We start from the raw sequence: 25,417 nt of genomic DNA on the forward strand, positions 1-25,417 counted from the left end.
TATTAGTTAAAAGACCTCAAAAGGTATAGCATACATGTAATGGAAGTACCAGGAGAGGAAAGAAAGGAAAAGAATATTTGAAACAATAAGAACTGATAATTTTCCCTAAATAAAGTCAGAAACCAAACTACAGATTCAGAAAGCTCAAATGTTAAGCAATAAATGCCAAAAGAACCAACCACACCTAGGCATATCTTTTTCAAACTACAGAAAATCAATGACAATGAAAAAAACCCTAAAAGAAGCCAGAGGTAAAGACACCTTAACTCTAGAAGGACAAGGATAACAATCACATGACTTCTCTTCAGAAATCATGCAAGGAAGACAAGATTAGAGTGAAATATGTAAGAACTGAGGAAAGGAAAAAAAAAAAAAATCTAGAAATTTGGGCCTGGTGAAATTATCCTTCAAGACTTTCTCAGATAAATGAAAATTGAGGAAATTTGTTGACAGCAGACTTGTCTTGCAATAAATGCTAGAAGTTCTTTAACAAGAAGGAAAATAACATAGATCTGAATCTAAAGAAAGGAACAGCATCAAAGTCAGAATAAGTGAAGGGAAATTAAAAACTTTTAGTTTTCTTATTCTTTATTGATTCAACAGATAAGTTTACTGAAAATAATAATACCAACAATGTAATCTATTATTTATGTATTACATATGAATGTAATGACAGTAGTGATACAAGGGACTAAAGGGAGGAATTAGCATTATTTTGTTACTATAAAGTACTCACAGTGCCTATAAAGTGGTACATGTAGAGTTCAGATATATTGCAGGTTTAGTTCCAGACCACTACAATAAACTGAATATTGTAGTAAAGCCAGTCATACAAATTTGTTTCCTGGGGCATATAAAAGATATGTTTACACTAAGCTGGAGTCTATTATGAGTTGCTGTTTAGTTGCTAAGTCATGTTTCTTTTGCAATACCATGTACTGTAGCCTGCCAGGCTCCTCTGTCCATGGGATTTCCCACACAAGAATACTGGAGTGGGTTGCCATTTCCTTCTCCAGGGGATCTTCCTGACCCAGGGATCGAACCTGCAACTCCTGCACTGGCAGGTGGATTCTTTAGCACTGAGCCACCTGGAAAGTCCCCAATATTAAGAGTACATTATGTTTAATAGAACAACACATAATATTTTAAAGAATACTTCATTGCTAAAAAATGCTAACCATCATCTGAACCTTTAGAGAGTTATAATCGCTTTGCCATGGTAACATCAAAAATCTGATTACAGATCACTATAACAAATATAATAATGAAATACTGTGAAAAATACTGAAGAGAAATACTGTGAAAAAACTGAAATACTGTGAGAAAAACCAAAATATGACAGACATGAAGTGAGCAAATGTCTAGTGCTGACACTCACTTGATGCAGGGTTGCCACAAACCTTCAATTTGTAAAAATGCAGTATTTGTGAAGTGCATTAAAACAAGGTATGCCTGCATAGTATTCTTTGAAAGTGAACTTGAATCAGCTGTGTATGTCTGCTGCAAAGTCCATGGCAACCACTATAAACAGTTTAAAAAAGCATAACTGATGTGCCAGAAACCAGAGGGAAAGCAGAACACATGAAATGCACAGTTCAAACCACAAAAGGCAGAAAAAGAACAGAGAACAAAAGTGAAACAAGAACAAGAGTACCAAACAGAAAACAGTAACGTATGTGGTAAATATTAAACCAACTATAGTCAAGAATAACTTTGAATGTCAATGGTCTAAATGCACAAATTAAAAAACAAATTGTCAGCATGCATCAAAAACCAAGACCCAACTATACGTTGTCTATAAGAAACCCACTTTGAATATAAAGATACAGGGCCTTACCTGGTGGTCCAGTGGTTAAAAATTCACCTGTCAATGCAGGGGAAACACGTTCAACCCCTGGGTTTAGGAACTACGATCCAACTGAGCCCAAGTGCCACAACCACTGAAGCCTGCCCATCCTAGATCTCATGCTCTACAAGAAGTCCATGCACCACAACTAAAGAAAGCCCACATGCAGCAATGAAGAGTAGCATGTGCCACAATGGAGATACAGTGCAGCCAAAAATGAATAATTTTTTTAAAGATTTAAAAAATTTTGAAGTATATATAAAGATACTTACATTCACAGCACATCATGCAAAATGTTGGGCTGAATGAAGCAGAAGTTGGAATCAAGATTGCCAGGAGAAATATCAATAACCTCAGATATGCAGATGACACCACCCTTATGGCAGAAAGAAAAGAACTAAAGAGCTTCTTGATGAAAGTGAAAGAGGAGAGTGAAAAAGCTGGCTTAAAACTCAACATTCAGAAAACTAAGATCATGGCATCCGGTCCCATCACTTCATGGCAAATAGATGGGGAAACAATGGAAACAGTGACAGACTTTATTTTCTTGGGCTCAAAAATCACTCAGATGGTGACTGCAGCCATGAAATTAAGACGCTTGCTTCTTGGAAGAAAAGCTATTACCAACCTAGACAGCACATTAAAAAGCAGAGACATTACTTTGCTGACAAAGGTCCATCTAGTCAAAGCTATGGTTTTTCCAGTCGTCATTATGGATGTGAGAGTTGGACTATAAAGAAAGCTGAGCACTGAAGAATTGATGCTTTTGAACTGTGGTGTTAGAGAAGACTCTTGTGAGTCCCTTGGACTGCAAGGAGATTAAACCAGTCAATCCTAAAGGAAATCAATCCTAAGTATTAACTGGAAAAAATGATACTGAAGCTGAAGCTCCAATCCTTTGGCCACCTGATGCAAAGAACTGACTCACCAGAAAAAACCCTGATGCTGGGAAAGATTGAAGGCAGGAGGAGAAGGGGACGACAGAGGACAAGATGGTTGGATGGCATCACCAACTCAATGGACATGAGTTTAAGCAAGCTCTGGGACTTGGTGATGGACAGGGAGGCCTGGTGTACTGCAGTCCATGGGGTTGCAGAGAGTTGGATGATTGAGTGAACTCAACTGATAAAGATACATATAATAAAAGCCTACCTCAAAGCAAGGAAAGCTATCAGAGATCAAGAAGTGCATTATATAATGATAAAGGGATTAATTCTCAAAGACAGCTAAACAATCCTTCAAGTGTACGTGTCTAACAACAGAGTGTCAAACTTCATGAGGAAAAACCAATAGAGCCACAAGCATAAATAGATAAAACCACTATCATAATTGGAGACGTAAAACCCTTCTCTCAGACAGATGGATCTAGCAGGTAGAAAATCAGTAAGGAGCTGAATCAGTAAGAAAATCAGTAAGAGCTAAAACTCAACACTACCACCAATCAACTGGATACTGGCTATGGTGGACATCTAAAGACACATTCATCCAGTAATAGAAGAATACATATTCTTCTCAAGCCAGCATGGAATATTCACCAAGATAAACAACATCTGGGCCATAAAACACATCCTAACAAATTTAAAAGAATAAAAGTTATATAATATGTATTCTCAGTCCACAATGGAATCAAACAAAAAATCACTAATAGAAAAATAACTAGAAAGTCTCAAAATACATGGAGGTTAAACAACACACCTTTAAATAAGCACATTCAAATATAAAAAACCTCAAGAGAAATTTCAAAACAGCGCTAAATAAAAACAGAAACACAACTGATCAAAATTTATGGGATGCAGCAAAAAGCAGGGCTAGTGTGGAAATTTATAGCACTGAATGTAAACAATAGAAAAGATAGATCTAAGACAATTATCTAAATTTCCATCTTAGGAACCTAGAAAAAGAAGGGCAATATAAATCCAAAGAAAGCAGAATTAAAAACCAGGGCAGAAATCAATGAAACTGAAAACAGGAAATTTATAAAGAAAATCAATAAGACCAAAAACTGGTTCTTTGAAAGCCGAACAAAAATCAATAAACCTCTAGGCCAGGCTAACTAAGAAAAAAGGAAGACACAAATACTAATATTGGAAATGGAAGAAGGAACATCACTACAGATCCCCTGGACATTCACTGAAAGGATAATAAAGAAATACACGGAACATCTCTATATCCAAAAACTTGATAACCTAAATTAAATGAACCAATTTCTTGAAAAGACAAAATCTGCTAATACTCAAACAAAAAGAAACAGAAAATCTGATTAGGTCTCTGTTAAAGAAATGGAATAAATAAATAAATTAATAACCTTCCAAAACAGGAAAGCACCAGGCCAAGGGGGAGTTCACTCATGAATTCTACCAAATGATTAAAAATAAATAAATAAAAATGACAACAATTCTCTGCAATCTCTTTCTGGAAACAGAAGCAGAGGAAATACTTCCTAACTCATTCTACAAGGCCAATACTGAACCAATACTAAAACCAAAGACTTATATAAGAAAACTACAGACCATTATCTCTCTCATTAGATACAAAATCCTCAACAAGATATTAGGAAATCACGTCTAACAAGGTATGTTAAGAATTATATAGCATGATCAAGTGAGGTTTATCCCAGGTATGAAATACCGGTTCAACATTTGAAAATAATGTATTCATGACATCAAAAGGTCAAAGAATTTACAAGGAGTTACAACTATATGTAACTATAATTGACCCTTGAACAAGTAATTACCTTGAACAGTGATTACCTCCTTGGCATAAAAAAATCCACATATAACCTTATAGTAGGGCCCTTACATAATCCTTGGGTCCAGATCTATGGAGTCAACCAAACTGTGAAGTACTGTAGTATGTATTTAATAGAAAACTGTATGTATAAATGGATACGCATAGTTCAAACCTGTGTTGTTCAAGGATCAATCATGTATCAGTAGAGAAAAAGCATTTGACAAAACAACATCCACTCATGATACTCTCTCAACAAACTATAAAGTGGATCTCTTCTTCAACTTGATAAATAAGATTTATCAAAAAAAAACCTATAACCAACATGTTTAATAGTGAGAAACTCAAAGCTTTCCCACTAAGAAAAGGAACAAGGTGAGGATCATCTTACTACTCCTCTTCAACATCATACTGGAAGTACTAGTTAATACAACAAGACAAGAAAAAGAAACAGAAGGTATACAGATAGGGAAAGAAGAAATAACTTTGCAACCGTAAAATAATGCAAATTTCACACACAGAATTCAACATCCTAAGCCACTGAACCACACTTCAGCTTTCTTAAGTATTTTTGACCTCTCTCCCCACTAGTAAAGAAACAACAAAAAAATCAATAGCTTATTTTCCGATAGCCTCTTTTACTGGAGCTGTGACTTATTTGTCATGAACAGTAACAGTTTTTTGCATGCAACTATAATGACAACTTTCAGTAGAAAGTTTATGGGAATTAATGATAATAAAACATCAAGTGTTACTTACCCACAAGTAATATGTGAACTGAAGTGCAAAAATAGCAATGCCTTCGTTATCAAAGGATCCAGCTACTGACCGAGAAATGTAACCTGGTACAATAGCAATAAAGCAAGCAGCTAAAAGTCCTGCTCCTTGGTTCCAAAGTTCTCTGGTAAGCAGGAAAGTAGATATAGATGTAAGGCCGCTAAAAGTTGGTGCAAGGAACACACATACATCTCTTATGTGAACTGTTATGTTCAATGTATTTAAAATCCAATGGATAAGGCCAGCTGTTATCATCAACCCTGGGTAAACCTATGGAAAAAAAAAAAAAAGGAAAATTTAATTACAAATATAAGGAGGTAGCTGAAAACACTAAGCTCTTTATTATTACATAATTAGGTTGAGAATAAGCTCTCACAACAGTTTGCCTTCTTTACCTACTACAAAATTAAATGTTCTTTTTCAACCGGACACAAAAAATTCTCATATGCAGAGATATATATTTAAGCAAAAGAAGAAAGAACAGACTGAATGAAGGATTACAAGTGAAGATGTTTTAACAATGGAACACTGGGTAACTTTATAATTGTCCCCACTAACTCTTTCACTATAAACAGGGTTCTATATCTAGCACATCCTTAAGTATGGGGTTTTAACAATTTTGTCCATACTTGTGTTTAAGGGATTGAGAAATAAACAGAAGATGAAAAAAAGTTATGTGCAGTTATTATTTAAGTGATATTTATAAATGATTCCTTCCTCCCTTCAAGGTCAAGATCTGGAAAGTGAACAATTCTAGCTAGGATGAGGAGGACTAGTTAGTGAATTCAAATATAATATTTTGGAATTCCTCGAAGGTTGACATTTTTACACTTCTTAAAATACTTAACAATGGAAAGCAAATAAACTAGAATAGGCCCAGTTAACAGCTGTACTCTTCAACCTCTCCCCAAAGGAGGAACATGAAACATTTAAGATTCAACAAACAATAAACAGGACATTACTTCTGAGCTATTTGTGATTAAAATGTGTATTTACACTTTCATCATTAGCTACATCCTAAAAGATTTTTTCTTTCTCCATCACTGAAACTACAAAGAATGTTATAAATTTACTTTCTGAGCCATACTATTGAAGATTGCAAACTTTCCATGGTCTTTAAACCCACTCCTTTGCTTTTTCTCCATAGCACTTATCACCACTTCACATAGTATTTATTTTACTTATTTACTTACTGTCTATTAAGTAAATACCCTTGGGGACTTTCCTGGTGATCCAGTGGTTAAGAGTTCGCACTTCCAATGCAGGGAGCATGGGTTCAATCCCTGGTTGGGCAACTAAGATCCCACATGCTGCACAGCATGTCCAAAAATAAATAAATAAATAAACACTCTCACAGAATACAAGCTCCAGAATAACAAGAAAAATTTCCCCAGCATCCAAATAACAATGATAGGCATAAAATAGATGCACATTATCTACTGAATGCATGGAAGGAGAGTGGGGTAAGGAAAGGGGAAAAAGTATGGTAATCATCACCATTCTTAAAAATTAAAATTTTGCTCCATTACATATACAATACCAGGTCCCAAGTGAACAGTTTTGCTGGAAATATTTTTTTTAAATGGAAATAAATCTGAAAGTATCTAAATATGGTAGATTGAACTGACATACAAAATAATACATAGAAGTAGTAGATGAAAAGATCAAGGTATTCTAGACAAACAAAACCACTCAACAACAAAAAAAGCATGTTTAACCTTAAAAGAAAGAGAACCTGGAAGGGAATCCTTTAGGTTCCAAACATAAAGAAGCATTTCAAACTAGGGACTGATGCCACAGAAGTCTTAAAAAACAAACAAAAAAACCACTCGAGGCCCTAATATATACTTTAGGTACTTGAGGTGGTTGGGGGATAGTTATTGCTCACCACTGAGATTAAAGAAAAGGCCTAAATCCCAGCACAAACCCAGGGCCTGTTTATGAAACTAGATGAATTCTACCCATCCATCAAATGAAACAGTAAGCAACTTCTGCCTTACTTTCAAATCTTTCGATAGAAACAAAACAAGAAATAACTCATTCACCACATGGGTGAGGTAGGGGTTCCACATTTATACATGCAAGCTGAGTCACTAAGTCATGTCCAACTCTTTGCAACCCCATGGAATGTAGCCCACCAGGCTCCTCTGTCCGTGGGATTCTCCAGGCAAGAATACTGGAGTGGATTGCCATCTGCTTCTCCAGGGGACCTTCCCAACCCAGGGATCCAACCCTTATCTCCTATACTGGCAGGAGGGTTCTTTACCACTGAGTCACCAGGGAAGCCCTCTCCACATTTATACCAACTTCACATATAAGAAACTTAGACTGAGAAACCACCTCTAAAACAGTCCTAAACTTCTGAGGGCTCCAGCAAAAGAAAGTGAAAAAGATTATTCTAAGGATGGTCCCAAATACCAGGACACCAGGAATCTCAGAAAACCAGCCTTCACTGAGGGTGAATTCAAGATAAAAAGTTATAAACATACCAGGAAATAAACTATAGTAATCAAAGATTAGTACAATAAAAGACATGACAGCATTCACAGCACAAGCAGTACAGATAATATAGTCATCTACCACATCTTTCACCATTCAATACCTTTCTAATCAACCTCAGAGGCTATCATGACTATTCTTCTGTATCATTATCCCTATTTACAAAGATAAAAAGTTGTCCCAGATTATAAATATAACATCTCACTATCATGGAGAACATATTCCTTCCAAACGAAGAGGGAACATTTATAAAATTTGGTATTATCTTGGGGCCACAAATCATGTCTCAATAAATTTCAAAGGATTAAAATTACAGAATTTATTTTCTAACATTAATATATTTGAAGTAAAAAGCAAAATAAGATGATGAGGAAATTCTCTTATATTTAAAAGTTAAATACAGTCCTAAGTAACTCATGAATCAGAGAAAATTATAACAGAAATTAAAATACATTTTGACTTGAATGATAATGAAAACACTACATATCAAAACTTAAGCAATGTAGCTAGAACAGTGATCAAGAGGCAATTTGGAGCTCCAAAACAATTAGTAACATAGAAAACTTGAAAATTATTGAGCAAACTATATCAGGAAACTAGATAAAAATATCAAACTCAAGAAAGTAGGAGGAAGGAAACAAATGGAAGTTAACACAAGACAAATATTTAATAATCAACAAAGTTTCTTTCGCTTAAAAAATCTACTAAAATTGATAAACCTCATCAAGAAAAAAATATTAAATGTATATGTTTCTCCAGTAGGTGCCTTGTCTTTCATTTTCTCTCAAGCCATTCTCCTTACATCCCAAATCCTAAAAACATTTTCCTTTCTATCATCTTCTGGACATTATAATTTCCCATAAATTATGAACAGTACCTAATCTACCTGGAGTAATTTGAGACAGATTTAGGACCTCAAAAATTAGAATTATCTGATTGTTCTACATTTCTATTTCCTTCCAAAATGTTTTTTCAATAAAGCTTCTATAGAACAAAACAAAAACACAAGTAACCTGAACTTAAGAGTGTGACAAGAGCTTCTCCTCCTAACCTCCACCACTTGTCAGAAATAATGGCTAGTATGAGATAACCCCAAAACAGGCTAGGAGGTGGGGGTGTGTGAAGAAGGGTATCAAAAAAAGAGATTTAACAAATTAAATAACAGATAATTAGTCACAGAAAATGTATCAGTTAACTATATAAAACTTTTAAGAACTGCCATCACCTTGGTGATGAATGATTTACTCAAATCACTGAAAAAGTTTAAGATTAACATGAGTAACTGCATATATACTTACAGTACCACCTACTATTCTTCCTAGTGGATACCATGCTCTTTCATCAAACCAATTTAAAAATTCATAAAACCCATGAGACGCAAGATGATGTGTTGATCTATAGTTAAACCTAGAGAAAATAGGAAAAAAAGAAATGTTATAAAACTTGGTTTACTAAAAATAAATAGCTCTAGCTTTCTAATACTATATTTTATATTTAACTCTTTATACATAAATCTATGGCTATATAAATATATCTTTCCTAACAATTTTCCTCAAACCTGAAGAACAGATTATTTTCTAAGAAATTGGCTTATACCTCTAAAAATAACTAAAAACAGAGCACAGTCTCACCCCCAAAAACAAGTCTACAAAACTAGTAATGATCAAATTAACATTTGGCCATTGCTTGGGGTACAGATGGTACATAGCTATGCATCTGAACAAAAAAATGTGACGGTACATAAAATTTACCAAATCTTCAAAGATGTCAATGACTCTCAAATGATTAAAAACCACTAATAGAATACAGCACCAAAATGAGGCTTGTATATTCAATATGACTGCTTTCAATTCCTGCTTATTTAACTTATATGCAGAAGACAGCATGCAAAATGCTTGGCTGGATGAATCACAAGCTGGAATCAAGATTGCCAGGAGAAGTATCAACAACTTCAGATATGCAGATGACACCATTCTAATGGAAGAAAGTGAAGAGGAACTAAAAAGTCTCTTGATGAGGGTCAAAGAGGAGAGTGGGAAAAAGCTGGCTTAAAACTCTACATTCAAAAAACTAACATCATGGCATATGCTCCCATGGCAAACAAACGGGGGAAAAGTGATTTCGGTGATGGATTTTATATTCTCAGGCTCCAAAATAACTGTGGATGGTGACTGCAGTCACAAAATTAAAAGATGCAAGCCTGCTCCTTGGAAAGAAAGCTATGACAAACCTAGACAGGTATTTAAAAAGCAGAGACAGTACTTTATTGATAAAGGTCTGTATGGTTAAAGCTATGGTTTTTCCAGGTAGTCAGGTATGAATGTATAGGAGAATTGAATCATAAAGAAGGCTGAGCACCAAAGAATTGGTGCTTTTGACTTGTGGTGCTGGAGAAGACTCTTGAGAGTCCCGTGGGATCAAATCAGACAATACTAAAGGAAATTAACCCTGAATATTTATTGGAAGAATAGACGTTGAAGCTCCAATTCCTTGGCCACCGGATGTGAAGAACTGACTCATTGGAAAAGACCTTGATGCTGGGAAAGACTGAAAGCAAAAGGAGAAGGGCAGCAGAGAATGAGATGGTTACATAGCATCACCAACTCAATGCACATCAATGCGAGTAAATTCCAGGAGATAGTGAAGGACAAGGAAGCCTGGCATGCTGCAGTCCATAGGGTTGCAGAGTTGGACACGAGTTAGCGACTGAACTACTATAACTCTAAAAATCACAGAAACAAAGAGTTAAGTTATAAATAACCATGAGAGATGAACAGTAACTGTACTGTGAAATAAGAACATGACCTTAACAAATGAGAATTTTGATCAATGAAAGACAAAATAACAAAGAACAAGAAATGAGATGGAAGAAGCCACAATCCAAACTGCAACCTGAAGTAACTGCAAACTATGGTGTGTGTGTGTGTACATGTGTGCAGCTTGGGTGTTGGAAGGGGGAGAGTTGAAAAGGCTATATTCAGGATGGTTCATGTTTAATATAAAGTTGCTGAGGGAGGGAGAGAGGCAAGAGAAAATCCTGCATCAACCTCAGGGTAATGAGCAATAGGCACTGCTAGGCAGGTGGATGCCCTTAGACGACCATTGCCAAGCAAGGAAGTGGGCCTCAGCAGTATCTCCAACACACATAGCCAAGTAATTCAAAGAGTGGAACAATGCTTTCCAGATGAATAGTAAATCCTCATATCCAAAATCAGCTTGATATATCCTTCCCAACAGCAAGTCACGACTTTCCAACACACGATCACTAGAAACAAAATGCTGTAATATTTTAAGACAGACTTGATCTAATACAAAATAAGCACACATCCAAAAATCAAACATGAGAAAAATAAGCAATATGAAAACTAAGCATCGAAATCAACCAACGGAAGAACTAATACCAACAGACATAAGAATAACTTCAGAAGTAAGATAAGCCACACAGCCTGAAAGGAAGTGTAACCAAGAAGTTTAGAGTACAAGTGTTAGAAACATACTGCCTGGGTTTGGATATCCTGCTTCCATACCTACTAGCTATATGACCTTGGCTGGGCAAATGACTTATACTCTCTGTGGTCTAGTTTCTTCCTCTGTCAAAAAAAAAAAAAAGGAGTAACAATTGTACCTCTGTCAATAAGGTGGCTTTGATAAATAAACAATATTATGTCCCTAAAGCACCCAGAGGCTACTGCTACTATTACTGTGAAATAAAGTAAGGTAAAAGCACTATTTGAGTTTTTGAATGTCAAATTAAAAATAAGCTAAATATTAAAAAGGTTAAAGATGCAAAGCAAATTAGTAACAAGACAAAAAGTGTCTTGAGAGGTGGCATTTGAAAAGATGGCACAGTAGGTGATAGCAGTCTTCATACCCCCCCAAAAAAATAACAGACAGCTATCTACAAAGGAAAATATTTAGGGAAGCTCAAGTAGAACTGAGATCCTACAGCAGCACAATGAAGCAAAAGATGGAGAGCAACCACACAGACGGAAGATCACTAGGGTGACAGGCTTAGCTGAGACATCTAGAGACAACCAGGATCAACGAAGGGTGGAGGCCATCAGTACCAGCCACGTGGCAGGTACCCCTGCACTCCCCGTGGTCTGCTCTGTGGTGGACCCAGGCAGGCTTTTTGACTGGGGACAACAGCACCCATGAGAGCTTTCATAAAGGAGAACCCCGTAAGTATTCATCAGAGCAGACCTCAGTGGCCTGCTCTGCAGAGGACAACAGCTTTCACCGAAAGTCATCACTGCCACAGGGCCCCTGGAGAGGGAGACGCTGCTATGCCCTCAACAAGAAAGATTTGCTGCTGCACTGCCCCAGACTAGGGCTACCACGGGCTCACAAATACTCTCGAACCCCAGAACCACTGTTAAGTGCTTACACTTCAGATTCCAGCTCTGCAGCCGCCTGAGCTCCAGACCCCGGCTCCATGCGTGGCTCGACAAGTCCCCATGCTCCGGGCCCCAGATCTGCAGCTGAGCCACGACTGCCTGTGCTCTAGCTCCCAGCTCCACGGTGACTCCACACACATTAGCCAGTAACACCACAATTAGGAGGACACCGGTGAGCTGGGCCAGGTGCCAAGAAAGATTTCCTTGGCCACAACAACTCACCATGGGAGAAACAAAGATCAGAAGGTCCCCAGTAGCCCTTACAGCCCACATGGACACTTGCAGCCTTGGCCATTGAGAACCTCCGCAGCCTGCAGTCTTCATTTAAACTCAGCTGTTAGAATGCAGGAGGACTACACCCCTGGATCTTCCCCAGGGTAAGAACTGCTAGTCTATCCAGCCATCACTCTTGCACTTACCCACAGGTGAAGGTCTTTCCCCACCAAAATTATTTCATAAAATGGGCAGACATAAAGGTGGCTCAGATGGTAAAGAATCCTCCTGCAATACAGGAGATGCAGGTTCAATCCCTGGGTTGGGAAGATCCCCTGGAGAAGCGAATGACAACCCACTCCAGTATTCTTTCCTGGAGAAGCCCATGGACAGAGGAGCCTGGTAGGCTACCGTCCATGGGGTCAAAAAGAGTTGGACACGACTGAGTGACTAACACACTACACAAAAGTAAGGCTACAAGAAATGTTTAAAGAAAAAAAAAAAAACAAGAAAACATGAGAACGCCAAAGGAACACAATTATTTTTCAGTAACTGACCACAGAGTAATAGATCTATTTCTCAACGAAGACTTCAAAGTAATTGTTTTAAGGAAGCTCAGCAAGCTACCAGAGAAGCCAGATAGACAACTCAACAAATCAGGAAAATACACATGAACAGAATAAGAATTTCAACAGAGACAGGTGGAGAGGGAGATGGGAGGGGGGATCGGGATGGGGAATAAGTGTAAATCTATGGCTGATTCATATCAATGTATGACAAAACCCACTGAAATGTTGTGAAGTAATTAGCCTCCAACTAATAAAAAAAAATAAATTAATTAAAAAAAAAAAACCAAAGAGAAGTATTGGAGCTAATTAACAAAATGAAAAAGAAAATGCAGTAGAGAACATTAATTGTAGACTTGAACTAGCAGAAGAATCTGAAAAACAGAAGAAAGGTTACTTGAAATTATCAAAGCAAAGGAAAAGAAAAGCAAGTAAAAAATAGCCTACATCAACTATAGGCCATCATCAAGGGTAATGATTGCATTATAGGAGTTCTAGAAGGAGAGATAGGGGTAGGGAGGTTATTTAAAGAAATAATGGCTTAAACCTTTCCAAATCTGGGGAGAGAAATTGAATCATCCCGGCATGTGGTGTTCACATGCCCCAATACATATTCAACTCACACAGGACTTCACTGAGAGATAATCTAATAAAACTATCAAAAATCAAAGACAAAGAGAGAACTCAGAAAGCAAGAGGAAAGAAACTCATACATGAGACCCCACATAAGGCTATCAGATTTCTCAGTAGAAACCTTGCACCAGAATAAGGTATACAGATTCAAAGTGCTAGAAGAAAAAACCTGCCAACTAAGAATACTCAGCAAAGCTAACCATCAGGAAAAAAATTCCCAAACTAAAAAAAGAGAGTGAGAAAGAAAATTTGCAGGAGTTCACCACTACCAGACCTGCTTTATAAGAAATGTTAAAGGGAGTTCTACAAGCTGAAATGAAAGGACAGTAATTAGTAACTTAAAAACATACAGTATAAACTCACTGGTAAGATATGGACATAAGCAAATTCAGAATATTCTAGTACTGTAATGGTGTGTAAATCACTTAACTAGTATAAAGGCTGAAAGACAAAAACAAAAATATCTTCAGTTTCAATAACTTGTTAAATACAAAACATAAAAAGACTGATATAACGGCTTAAAGTCGACTGTTATGTTTTATTTAAACCTCAGGGTAGTCACAAAGCAAAAACTTACAGTAGATACAAAAAGAAAGAATACCACGAAGGAAAACTATCAAATCACAGAGGAAGATAGCAAGAGAAGAGAGGAACAAAAGAACTACAAAACAATCATGAACAATTAACAAGATGGCAGTAGTTAAGTCTTTCAGTCAGTCAGTTCCATTGCTCAGTCGTGTCCGACTCTTCGCGACCCCATGAAACGCAGCACGCCAGGCCTCCCTGTCCATCACAAACTCCCAGAGTTTACTCAAACTCATGCCCATTGAGTTGGTGATGCCATCCAGCCATCTCATCCTCTGTCGTCCCCTTCTCCTCCTGCCCCCAATCCCTCCCAGCATCAGGGTCTTCTCCAATGAGTCACCTCTTTGCATGAGGTAGCCAAAGTACTGGTTTCAGCTTCAGCATCAGTCCTTCCAATGAACACCCAGGACTGATCTCCAACCATCTCTACCTATGAATAATTATTTTCAATGGAAACAGATTAAATACACTAATCATAGAGTAAGTAAATATATTAAAAATACAATACCCAAACATATGCTAATAGTAACTCACTTCAGCTTTACAGACACACACAGCCTGAAAGTGAAGAGATGGGAAAAGATATTCTATACAAATGGAAAGCAGAAGAGACCAAGATTGGCTATACTTTTATCAGACCAAAAAAACCCCAAAATTGTAACAGAGATAAAAGGTCATTCATTATGTAATGATAAAGGAATCAATTCATCAAGATATAACAACTGAAATAGATAGCAATATAATAATAGTAGTGGGCTTTAATACCCTACTTTCAAAGAAGAGATGAGAAGGAGAATATAAAGGAGGAAATAGTGGACTTGAACTACACTTTAGACCAAATGAATCTAATAGAAAACATTCCATTTAACAGTAGAACATACAGTCTTCTCAAGTGCACAGATAATATTCTCCAGGATACTTCGTATCAGTTCAGTCGCTCAGTCGTGTCCTACTCTTTGCGACCCCATGGACTGCAGCACACCAGGCCTCCCTGCCCATCGCCAACTCCTAGAGTTTACTCAAACTCATGGTCCATTGAGTCAGTGATGCCATCCAACCATCTCATCCTCTGTCCTCCCCTTCTCCTCCTGCCTTCAATCTGTCCAAGCATCAGGGTCTTTACAAATGAGCAGCTCTTCGCATCAGGTGACCAAAGTATTGGAGTTTCAGCTTCAGCATCAGTCCTTCCAATGAATATTCAGGACTGATTTCCTTTAGGATGGCCTGGTTTGATCTCCTTGCAGTCCAAGGGACTCTCAAGAGTCTTTTCCAATACAATTCAAAAGCATCAATTCTTCGGTGCTCCATACTTCATATGTTAGGTCACAAAACAAGTCTTAACAAATTTAAGACTGAAATTATACTGAGTATCTTTTCTGAGCACAACGGTATGAAATTAGTGATCAATAAGAAAGTTAGGAAATTCACTAATATGTGGAAATTGAACAATATTCTCCTTAATCAATGGGTCCAAAAAAAGAGACAGACCCAAATGGAAACACAGCAAAATGTAGCAAAAGCAATCTGAGAAGTTCATAGCAATAAACATCAACATTAGTAGAAAACAGATCTCAAATAAACAGTTTAACTTTATACCTCAAGGAACCAGAGAAAGAATAAATTATGCCCAAAGAGCAGAAATAAAGAAATAAAGATCAGAGCATAAGTGAATGAAATAGACTGAAAAAGGAAAAAAGTTTTATTCCACTTTTTAAGATAAGCAAAACTGACACACTTTTGGCTAGACTAAGAAAAAAGAAGACAAAATCAGAAATGAAAGAGAAGAGGCTTTACCCGGTGGTCCAGTTGTTAAGACTCTGAGCTTCCAATACAGGGATGAGGGCACAAGATTGAACCTTGGCTGGGGAACTAAGATCCCACGCACCACATGATAATGCAAAAAAATTTAAAAAGAAAAAAATTAAGAGGAGAGATTACAACTACTACCACAAATACACAAAGGATCGTAAAAGATTATTATTAACATATCAACAAATTGGATAACCCAGGAGAAATGGACAGATTCTTAGAAACAACCTATATCAAAGACTGAACCAGGAAGAAATTTAAAAAATCTGAACAGACCAATAACAAGAAAGGTGACTGTTGGGGGCTTCTGATTACTAATTCGAAGAAAAGTCTAGGACCAGATGGCTTCAAAGTAGTGTGTTAAAAAAAAAGGTCAGTAAAATACTTAGGAATACATTTAACCCAGGAGGTGAAAGACCTGTACACTGAAAAGTATAGGACACTGATAAATGAAGACAAAAGCAAATGGAAAGATACTCCATGCTCATGGACTGGAAAAATCAGTATTGTTAAAATGTCCATATATATAACATTGTAAATCAACCATTCTCCAACAAAAAAAATTTTTTGAAGTCCATTTTGCCCAGAGCAAGCTACGTATTCAATACAATACCTATAAAAATTCCAATACTATTTTCCACAGAAACAGAAAAATAACCCAAAATTTGCATGGAATCCCCAAAGACCCTAAATAGCTACAGCAAATTTGAGAAAGAACAACAAAACTGGAAGCATCAAATTCCCTGATTCCAAATCATGTTACAAAACTATAGTAACCAAAACAGTATGTTACTAGCAAAAAAAAAAAAAAAAAAGACAGACAGAGAGAGAGAACACTGGAACACAATACAGAGCCCAGAAAAAAACTACAACTAACCTTTGGCAAGGGCATCAAGGACAAACAATGACGGAAGACTAGTCTCTTCAACAAATGGTGTTAGAAAACTGAATATTACATGCAAAAGAATGAAACTGGACCCTTATCTTACACCATACAAAAAAATTAACTCAAAATAGATTACTGATTTCAATGTATGATGTGAAACCATAAAATCCCTACAGGAAAGCATAGAGAAAAAGCTTCCTGACACTGGCACTGGCAACGATTTTTTCAGATATGATGCCAAAAACACAAGTAAAAAAAGTAAAGAATAAATAAGCAGGACTATATATTAAAAGGCTTGTATACAACAAAGGAAAGAATACACAATATGAAAAGGCAAACTATGGAATTAAAGAAAATGTTTGCAAACCATATATCTAATAAGGGGTTACTATCTATAATATATAAGGAACTCATACCACTCAAAAGCAAACAAAAAGCCAAAAACCCATACAAAATATGACTTTAAAAAAGGTTCAAAGAACCTGAAAAGGTATTTTCCCAGAAACACACAGGTGGCCAATAGGAAAAATAAAAGGTGTTCAACATCACTATTCAGAGAAACGCAACTCAAAACCACAATGAGATACACCCTTTACATCTGTTAGGATGGCTATTATCAAAAGGATGAGGTAAAAAAATGCTGTCAAGGAGAAAAGGGAACCCTTGGTGTATTGTTGGTGGGAATGTAAATTCATACAGCCATTACGGAAAATAGTGTGGAGATTCCTTTTAAAATATTAAAATAGAACTAGTATGCGACCCAGAGATGCTACCGCTGGGTCCACTGTAGACCTGTGAGGAGTATGAGGTTTAGTGGCATCAAGCCTCTGCTGCTGAAAAAGTCAGCCCTCCAAGATACTTGGTTCCTCCACATCTGCAGTTCCTCTTCATCTACGGATTCAACCAGCTGCAGGCTGCATTTATCAATGAAAAAAAATCTGCGCATCAGTACACTTGTGCAATTCAAACCTGCATTCTTCAAGGGTCTCCTGTATATCCACAGGAGACAAAATTAGTATACAGAAGATGTATCAGCACTTACTTCCATGTTCACTGCAGCATTATTTCTAATATCCAAGATATGTAAACAACCTAAGGGTCTGTTGATATATGAATGGATAATGAAAATGTAGTTATATTAAAACATAAATAACATGTATATATACACATATTTTATAATTATGCATTTATATAATGAAACATTATTTGGCCACAAACAGAAGGAAACCTTGCCACTGGTTATTTGTGACCCATGTACAAACTTGAAAGGCATTTATGCTAAGTGAAAGAAGCCAGACAGAAAAAGAAAAATACTGAATAGTATCACTTACATATGAACTAAAAAAAGAAGCTTAACTCAGAAAGAGAGTAGAATGGTGAATGTCAGAGGACGGGTGATGGAACAAATGGGGAGACACAGGTCAAAAGTTACAAACTTCAATTAAAACATGAATAAGTTCTAAGGCTCTACTGTGCAGCAAGATGACTATATTTAGTAATACTGTATTATATACTTGAAATTTGCTAAGAGAAGATGGGATCTTAAAAGTTCTCACACACACACAAAAAAAGAACTATGTGAGGTGATAGACGTATTATGATTGTGATAATCCAGTTTTTACATTTAATCATAAAAAAAAAGAATCACCATGCTTCACAGATGATTATGAAAAAACACACATTTCAAGACACTAATGATAAGGAGATCAAACCAGTCCATCCTAAAGGAAATCAGTCCTGAATATTCATTAGAAGGATTGATGCTGAAGCTGAAGCTATAATACACTTTGGCCACCTGAGGTGAAGAGTTGATTCATTAGAAACGATCCTGATGCTGGAAAAGACTGAAAGCAGGAGGAAAAGGGGACGACAGAGGGCGAGATGGTTGGATGGCATCACCAACTCGAAGGACGTAAGTTTGAGCAAGCTCCAGGAGACGGTGAACAACAGGAAAGCTTGGCATGCTGTAGTCCACGGGGTCACAAAGAGTAGGACACGACTGAGCGACTGAACAACAAGCATGAAATATAACTTAAAATCATCCACAGAAAATAAACAGATTTTCTCTGAAGGAATATCAATCAATTGCCATCACTGAATGCTACAAAGGCAATGATATTTCTGACTATAGGAAAAGGATTTTAAAATCAGAACTTAAAAGTAAAACAACATTTGTTTTCCAGCAACAATTCTGGAAATCTAAGCTAGTGCTATAAATGCTACACATGCTCGAAAAGAAAGTATGGGAGGTAATTTTAAAAGAGTAATCCCCCAATACTAGAAACAAAATATTTATTGTACTTAAAGGTGGGACCCTGGAAAGACTACCACTTTAGAGATGAAAAACAAGGTAGCCACCAGAATAGAAATGGCTAAATCTTTCTTTCCAAGGGAAGAAAGACTCCCATAAAAAAGGTAAACTCTTAACCTTCCTACCATGCCTAAGTCTAAATTTACCAGGAATCTCCAAATCAAGAAATTGACACTGAAACCAAGGTCCAAAAACTTAGATTAACAGTTTAAGCAAAAAACTAAAATAACTTTAGAAAAAATGGGCTCATAAAAAACAGTAACAAACTATAGGAGGTAGAGAACCACCATTAGAAAATATACAAGTAACAGCCCCAAAACTGGTCAAAGTATTTCAATGACAGAAGGCCTAGTATTTTAGCAAGAACCAGGGCTTTAAATTTTAAACGCAATTTTTCAGATTAAAAAAAAAAAAAAGGACTCCAAGGGATTACGAACATGTTTTGAATACTAAGAAACATGGGGCTCCATCTCCATAAAGTTGTTCTGCGTGATATTTTTAACTTTTCATTTTACATAATTCTTGACCTCGCCTCCCTCTTTGTTGAATCATTCTCTTTCATTGGCTTTAAAAACTACAATAGTCTCCTAATTTTCACCCTACATCTCCAGTCCTCTTCTCTGCTTTCTGTACAGGCAGACTCCTCTATCAGAGATCCTCTTACCAACTCTTAACTCTTCCCCAAGGGATGTCAGTCATACCTGGGTATGACTGTATGCTAGTATGCCCTCAATTTGCCAATGTTATCTCCCTATCTACATGTTTTTCCCCCCTTGAATGTCACAAAGGCATCTGAAAGTCAACATTCAACTAGACTCATGATTGGACACCACCTCTCTACCTTCAAAACAAGTACATACACTGTCTGCTTTTAGTGCTTCCTATCTACCACCTAAACTGAAAAATCCAAAAATCTACGTGTCATCCTGGAGTGTTCCTTCTCTTTAAATACCCTTGAAATTTGTTTAATCTTTTCCTACTCTGATACTAGCACTGAAATTCTAAACTATCATTTTTAAACTACACTACTTACTGCAATAGCCCCTAACTCAATCCCCTACCATCCACTTTGCCAGTCTAATTCCCCAATCTGTAAATACTGTTTCTCAACAAAGAACGTTGCTTCAAAACGCAAATTAATTACACTGCAATCCTCTGCTGAACTATTCAAGGGCTTCATCTCTTAAAATTAAAAGGAAGGAACCTTCACTTAACATAAAGCCACACATACTCTAGCTCTCACATAACTCGTCTTGTCTCACATTTTATCATCTCCCTACTTTCCACATATCTTTCAGTCCTCCAGACTCACCTTGTCCCTTCCAACCTCAGCATCTTCAGACTGCCAGTTCCCTACCCCTGTATCACTGCTATCTCCCCTCTTAGCCTATATAATTCATCCTTCAAACTTCAGCACATTTCTAGGGGATGCTGTTCTGGGGTGGGGGGAGACTCAGTGTACTTTCTTCTCCCTAGCACTTGCCACAGATGCAATTTCACATTAGTTTACTTGATTAATATTTATCGCACTAGATAAATACTTCCACAAGGAAACCACATGTCTCTAACACCTAGCATAGCACCTGGTACATAGTAGCCCTAAAACATTTGTTGAATAAATAACTGATTTCATAAATATGTTTTAAATAGATGAAATACAATCTAGATAGCTTCCCAAATAGCTACCTAGTGTCAACTTTAAGTGGTATCCTCAAAGTTAAAGACTAAAACCAGTTTAACTATACCTCCTGAGATCCAAACCTGAAGGCAGGATTACAGAGTTAAACAAGCAAGTTCATTAAGATTCTACTGAAAACCTACTCAAAGAATAAAAAAACTAAACATGAATGAAGAATGCTTTTTGCCCTATTTTATCCCCAGGGTCAAGTCAATCCTGATATGCAAGGCTCCCAAAACTCTCTTAACTCTCTCTTACATACTCATTCTTATTTGACTTTCAGTTCACTTCCTCCTTCTGTTTGCCATTCCTTTTTCTGTCCTATTTTCTGGCCCAGTTTCTAACCCACCACTATGAACAGTTTACTGAATGTGCTTATGGGTTTCCTCCCTTATCTACTGAAAGAGAAACAACAGGACTGGAAAGCACAGCACCTCTTCCCTCACTGAGCTCTCTCACACTCTCAAGCAATAGCAGTTACTTCTCTTCTTTCAGGCACATAATACATTACTGCCCCTGTGTGTTAGTTGTTCAGTCACGTCCAACTCTTTGCGACCCCATGGACTCCAGCCCGCCAGGCTCCTCTGTCCATGGAATTCTCCAGGCAAGAATATTGGAGTGGGTTGCCATTTTCTCCTCCAGAGGATCTTCTTGATCCAGGGATGGAACCTAGGTCTCCTGCACTGTAGATAGACTCTTTGCCACCTGAGCCACCATGGAAGCCCTATCTTCCCCCATACAACACACCACTACCATTAAACTAATCAGTCCTGTCTGTCAGCTAAATTAACTACAGAGATGTATAAATGGTGGACACCTTACTTAAGAGTTCTTGCTGCTCAGTAACATTACCAACATTTAGGACTACCAAAGGCTTTTTTGGTCAACAAAAGTAACTGAATTTCCATGATGCCTTCTGAGGTTAATACACTTTTCATGTATTTATTGGTCTTTAACCTTCCCCTTAAGTGTGTGCTCAAATACTTTGAGCATTTTCTCTAATTAATTTGATGAAGTTCTTTATACTGTTCTTTTGTCAGTTATATGAGTTTATAAACTGCTGTCATTCCATAGCTTCTTTTCACTCATAATGGTTTTTTTTTAAATAGAAATTCTTGACATAAACCTAATTTATCAATTCTTTGCTATGGGTTAGTGCATTTTTTCTAGTTAAAAAAAAGTCTTTTGGTGCCCCAAGGTCATAAAGGTATTGTATTCTTCTTCATGACAATTAACAGCTTAAACTTAATTATTTAGGCATGTAATACACCTGGAATCAATTATTTTATATAATGAGAAATAAGGGTTCAACTTTATTTCCTCTGTATTAATATAAATAATTGTCCCCCTGCCATTAACTCAAACGACTAGTTTTCAACTAGCTTTCTTTTCTCCGCTGCTGTACAGTTCCACCTCTACCATAAACTAAGGATTCATTAGTGCAGATCTGTTTCTGGACTCTATTCTGCTTGAGTAATCTTTATGTCCTCCCATAATATGCAAACTTTCTAAGTAGAGCTTCACATAAGTGGAGCTTCGAATAAAATCTTGAGTTCAAAGAACATTCTTAAACTGTGCCTTTTATAATTCGTCCTTCTGCATATTCACATAAATTTTAAAATAAGCTTGCCAATTCCACCAAGAAAATCATGTTGGGTTTTGACTGCAAGTTCATTAATTCCACACATTAATTCGGGAGAATTAATATCTTTACAATACTGACCCATCCACATCCAATCCATAAATATACTTTAACTCTTTCATTTAGGTCTTCTTTAATGTCTCTCCAGAAAAATATAATTTCACCTCAGAGGTCTTACACATTGTTTGCTTAGATCTATTCCCATTTTTATTAGAATCATTTAAAAAAAATTCTGCTTGACATAGTGACTGGTACCTCGTGATTTTTTTTTTTTTTTTAAGGGTTTTTTTTTTTTCCAGTGGGTTTTGTCATACATTGATATGAATCAGCCATGGATTTACATGTATTCCCAATCCCAATCCCCCCTCCCACCTCCCTCTCCACCCGATTCCTCTGGGTCTTCCCAGTGCACCAGGCCGGAGCACTTGTCTCATGCATCCAGCCTGGGCTGGTGATCTGTTTCACCATAGATAGTATACATGCTGTTCTTTTGAAATATCCCACCCTCACATTCTCCCACAAAGTTCAAAAGTCTGTTCTGTATTTCTGTGTCTCTTTTTCTGTTTTGCATATAGGGTTATCGTTATCACCTTTCTAAATTCCATATATATGTGTTAGTATGCTGTAATGTTCTTTATCTTTCTGGCTTACTTCACTCTGTATAATGGGCTCCAGCTTCATCCATCTCATTAGGACTGGTTCAAATGAATTCTTTTTAATGGCTGAGTAATATTCCATGGTGTATATGTACCACAGCTTCCTTATCCATTCACCTGCTGATGGGCATCTAGGTTGCTTCCATGTCCTGGCTATTATAAACAGTGCTGCGATGAACATTGGGGTGCACGTGTCTCTTTCAGATCTGGTTTCCTCAGTGTGTATGCCCAGAAGTGGGATTGCTGGGTCATATGGCAGTTCTATTTCCAGTTTTTTAAGAAATCTCCACACTGTTTTCCATAGCGGCTGTACTAGTTTGCATTCCCACCAACAGTGTAAGAGGGTTCCCTTTTCTCCACACCCTCTCCAGCATTTATTGCTTGTAGACTTTTGGATAGCAGCCATCCTGACTGGCGTGTAATGGTACCTCATTGTGGTTTTGATTTGCATTTCTCTAATAATGAGTGATGTTGAGCATCTTTTCATGTGTTTGTTAGCCATCTGTATGTCTTCTTTGGAGAAATGTCTGTTTAGTTCTCTGGCCCATTTTTTGATTGGGTCATTTATTTTTCTGGAATTGAGCTGCAGGAGTTGCTTGTATATTTTTGAGATTAATCCTTTGTCTGTTTCTTCATTTGCTATTATTTTCTCCCAATCTGAGGGCTGTCTTTTCACCTTGCTTATAGTTTCCTTTGTAGTGCAAAAGCTTTTAAGTTTCATTAGGTCCCATTTGTTTAGTTTTGCTTTTATTTCCAATATTCTGGGAGGTGGGTCACCTCGTGATATTTTACATTGATTTTATAACTAGAAACGTGTCACTAGATTCCTTCAGGCTTTAAATCTGAAAATCAATAAACACCCCTATGACTATGTTAAAAAGAGAGAGATGTCTTAAAGACTACTACTTGACAAGTTTCAAAGTTTCTAAAACCCTGTTAAAAGAGGTAATATTGTCTTCCCAAATCACTTCATTCTTTCTTATAACTACCAATCTTTTCAATTAGCAGAAAATACAGATAAACATTAATTTCATTCAAAGTAAAGACATGTAATTGAAAGTTAAAGATATGTAATATGAAATTTCAAAATGGAATAAGCTACTACATTTTCGAACTTTAAAGGTCTTGAACCTTTATTCAAATAAAATCTTAAAAATAAAGGAAAAATAGTCTTTAAAATAGAAATTTAAGCCTAAATTTAAAACGTTTATTAGTAAGTCAATCATTAAGAACAATTAGGTTCTTTCAGAAACAGAATCTTAAACCTGAAGTTACATATTATAGTTGCAAAGATGCTAACCATCTCATCAAATTTGTTATTTTCTTTTGGTCACAAAACTGTAAAAAAAATTTGACTCAGATATACCTGTCAAACAGTAATCATTTTTAAAAAAGTATTCCTTGCTGTTAAAGATACTGTTCAATTAAATGATGTGAAAGTTCAGAGCCTAATAGAAAACTTCAGCTCAAGATTAAGTAACTATATGTAACAATGCTTGTATTTCTCATTATATGTATACACACACACATACAAGTACAAATTATAGAGAGTAAACCAGAAGTACCCAAATTTTAATTTGTAACACTGTGTTACAGATTCAGTTGTTACTACAAGTATAGTCCTTCTATGTGAACTCCCAGGAAACCCAATCCAAACTGATTAGACATTTTTCCAAAGAAAACATATAAATACTAACAGTTAGATGAAAAGGTGTTAAACATCCTAATCACCAGAGAAATGCAAATCGAAACCACAAGAGATAACACTACACACCTGTCAAAAAGCCTATTACCAAAAAGACAAGAAATGTACGTTGGTGAGAATGTGAAAAAAGGGAACCCATGCACACTGAGTGGGAATGCAAATTGATGCAGACACTATGGAAAACAGTATGGAGGTGCTTCAAAAAATAAAAATAGTACAATCATATGACCCAGCAATTCCACTCCTGGGCACTAATCCAAATTACTATCCTTAATAGTTATCTGCACTCCCATGTTTGTTGTAGCAAAGGCAAAGTATGGAAACAAACCAAGTATCCACCGACAAATGAACAGATAAAATGTGGTGTATACATGTACAAGTACACACCCACAGAGGAATATAATTCAATCATAAAAGGATACAGAATCGGACATAACAGAGCACATACACACACATGCATAAAAAAGAAGGAATTGTGCCATTTGAA

The 25,417-nt window shown here is 36.6% G+C and overlaps 1 protein-coding gene and 1 long non-coding RNA gene across 2 annotated transcripts in view; both read right to left on the reverse strand.

Moving 5' to 3' along the window:
- The window catches only part of STT3B (STT3 oligosaccharyltransferase complex catalytic subunit B), a 102,661-nt gene that overhangs the window by 41,222 nt on the left and 36,022 nt on the right, over positions 1–25,417 (reverse strand). The window contains exons 2-3 of the mRNA XM_043441938.1: positions 9,148–9,256; positions 5,333–5,620 (exon numbers count right to left, since the gene is read on the reverse strand). Coding sequence (XP_043297873.1) covers positions 5,333–5,620; positions 9,148–9,256 — 397 coding nt within the window. The remainder of the gene's footprint in view (positions 1–5,332; positions 5,621–9,147; positions 9,257–25,417) is intronic.
- On the reverse strand, positions 19,636–24,259 carry LOC122424296. The gene is made up of 2 exons (XR_006264374.1): positions 24,003–24,259; positions 19,636–22,824 (listed from the first exon to the last, which is right to left on the reverse strand). It is a non-coding gene; the product is annotated as an uncharacterized LOC122424296 (long non-coding RNA).

The sequence above is a fragment of the Cervus canadensis genome, chromosome 22 (genome assembly GCF_019320065.1).
Source record: "Cervus canadensis isolate Bull #8, Minnesota chromosome 22, ASM1932006v1, whole genome shotgun sequence".
NCBI classification, from domain to species: Eukaryota; Metazoa; Chordata; class Mammalia; order Artiodactyla; family Cervidae; genus Cervus; species Cervus canadensis.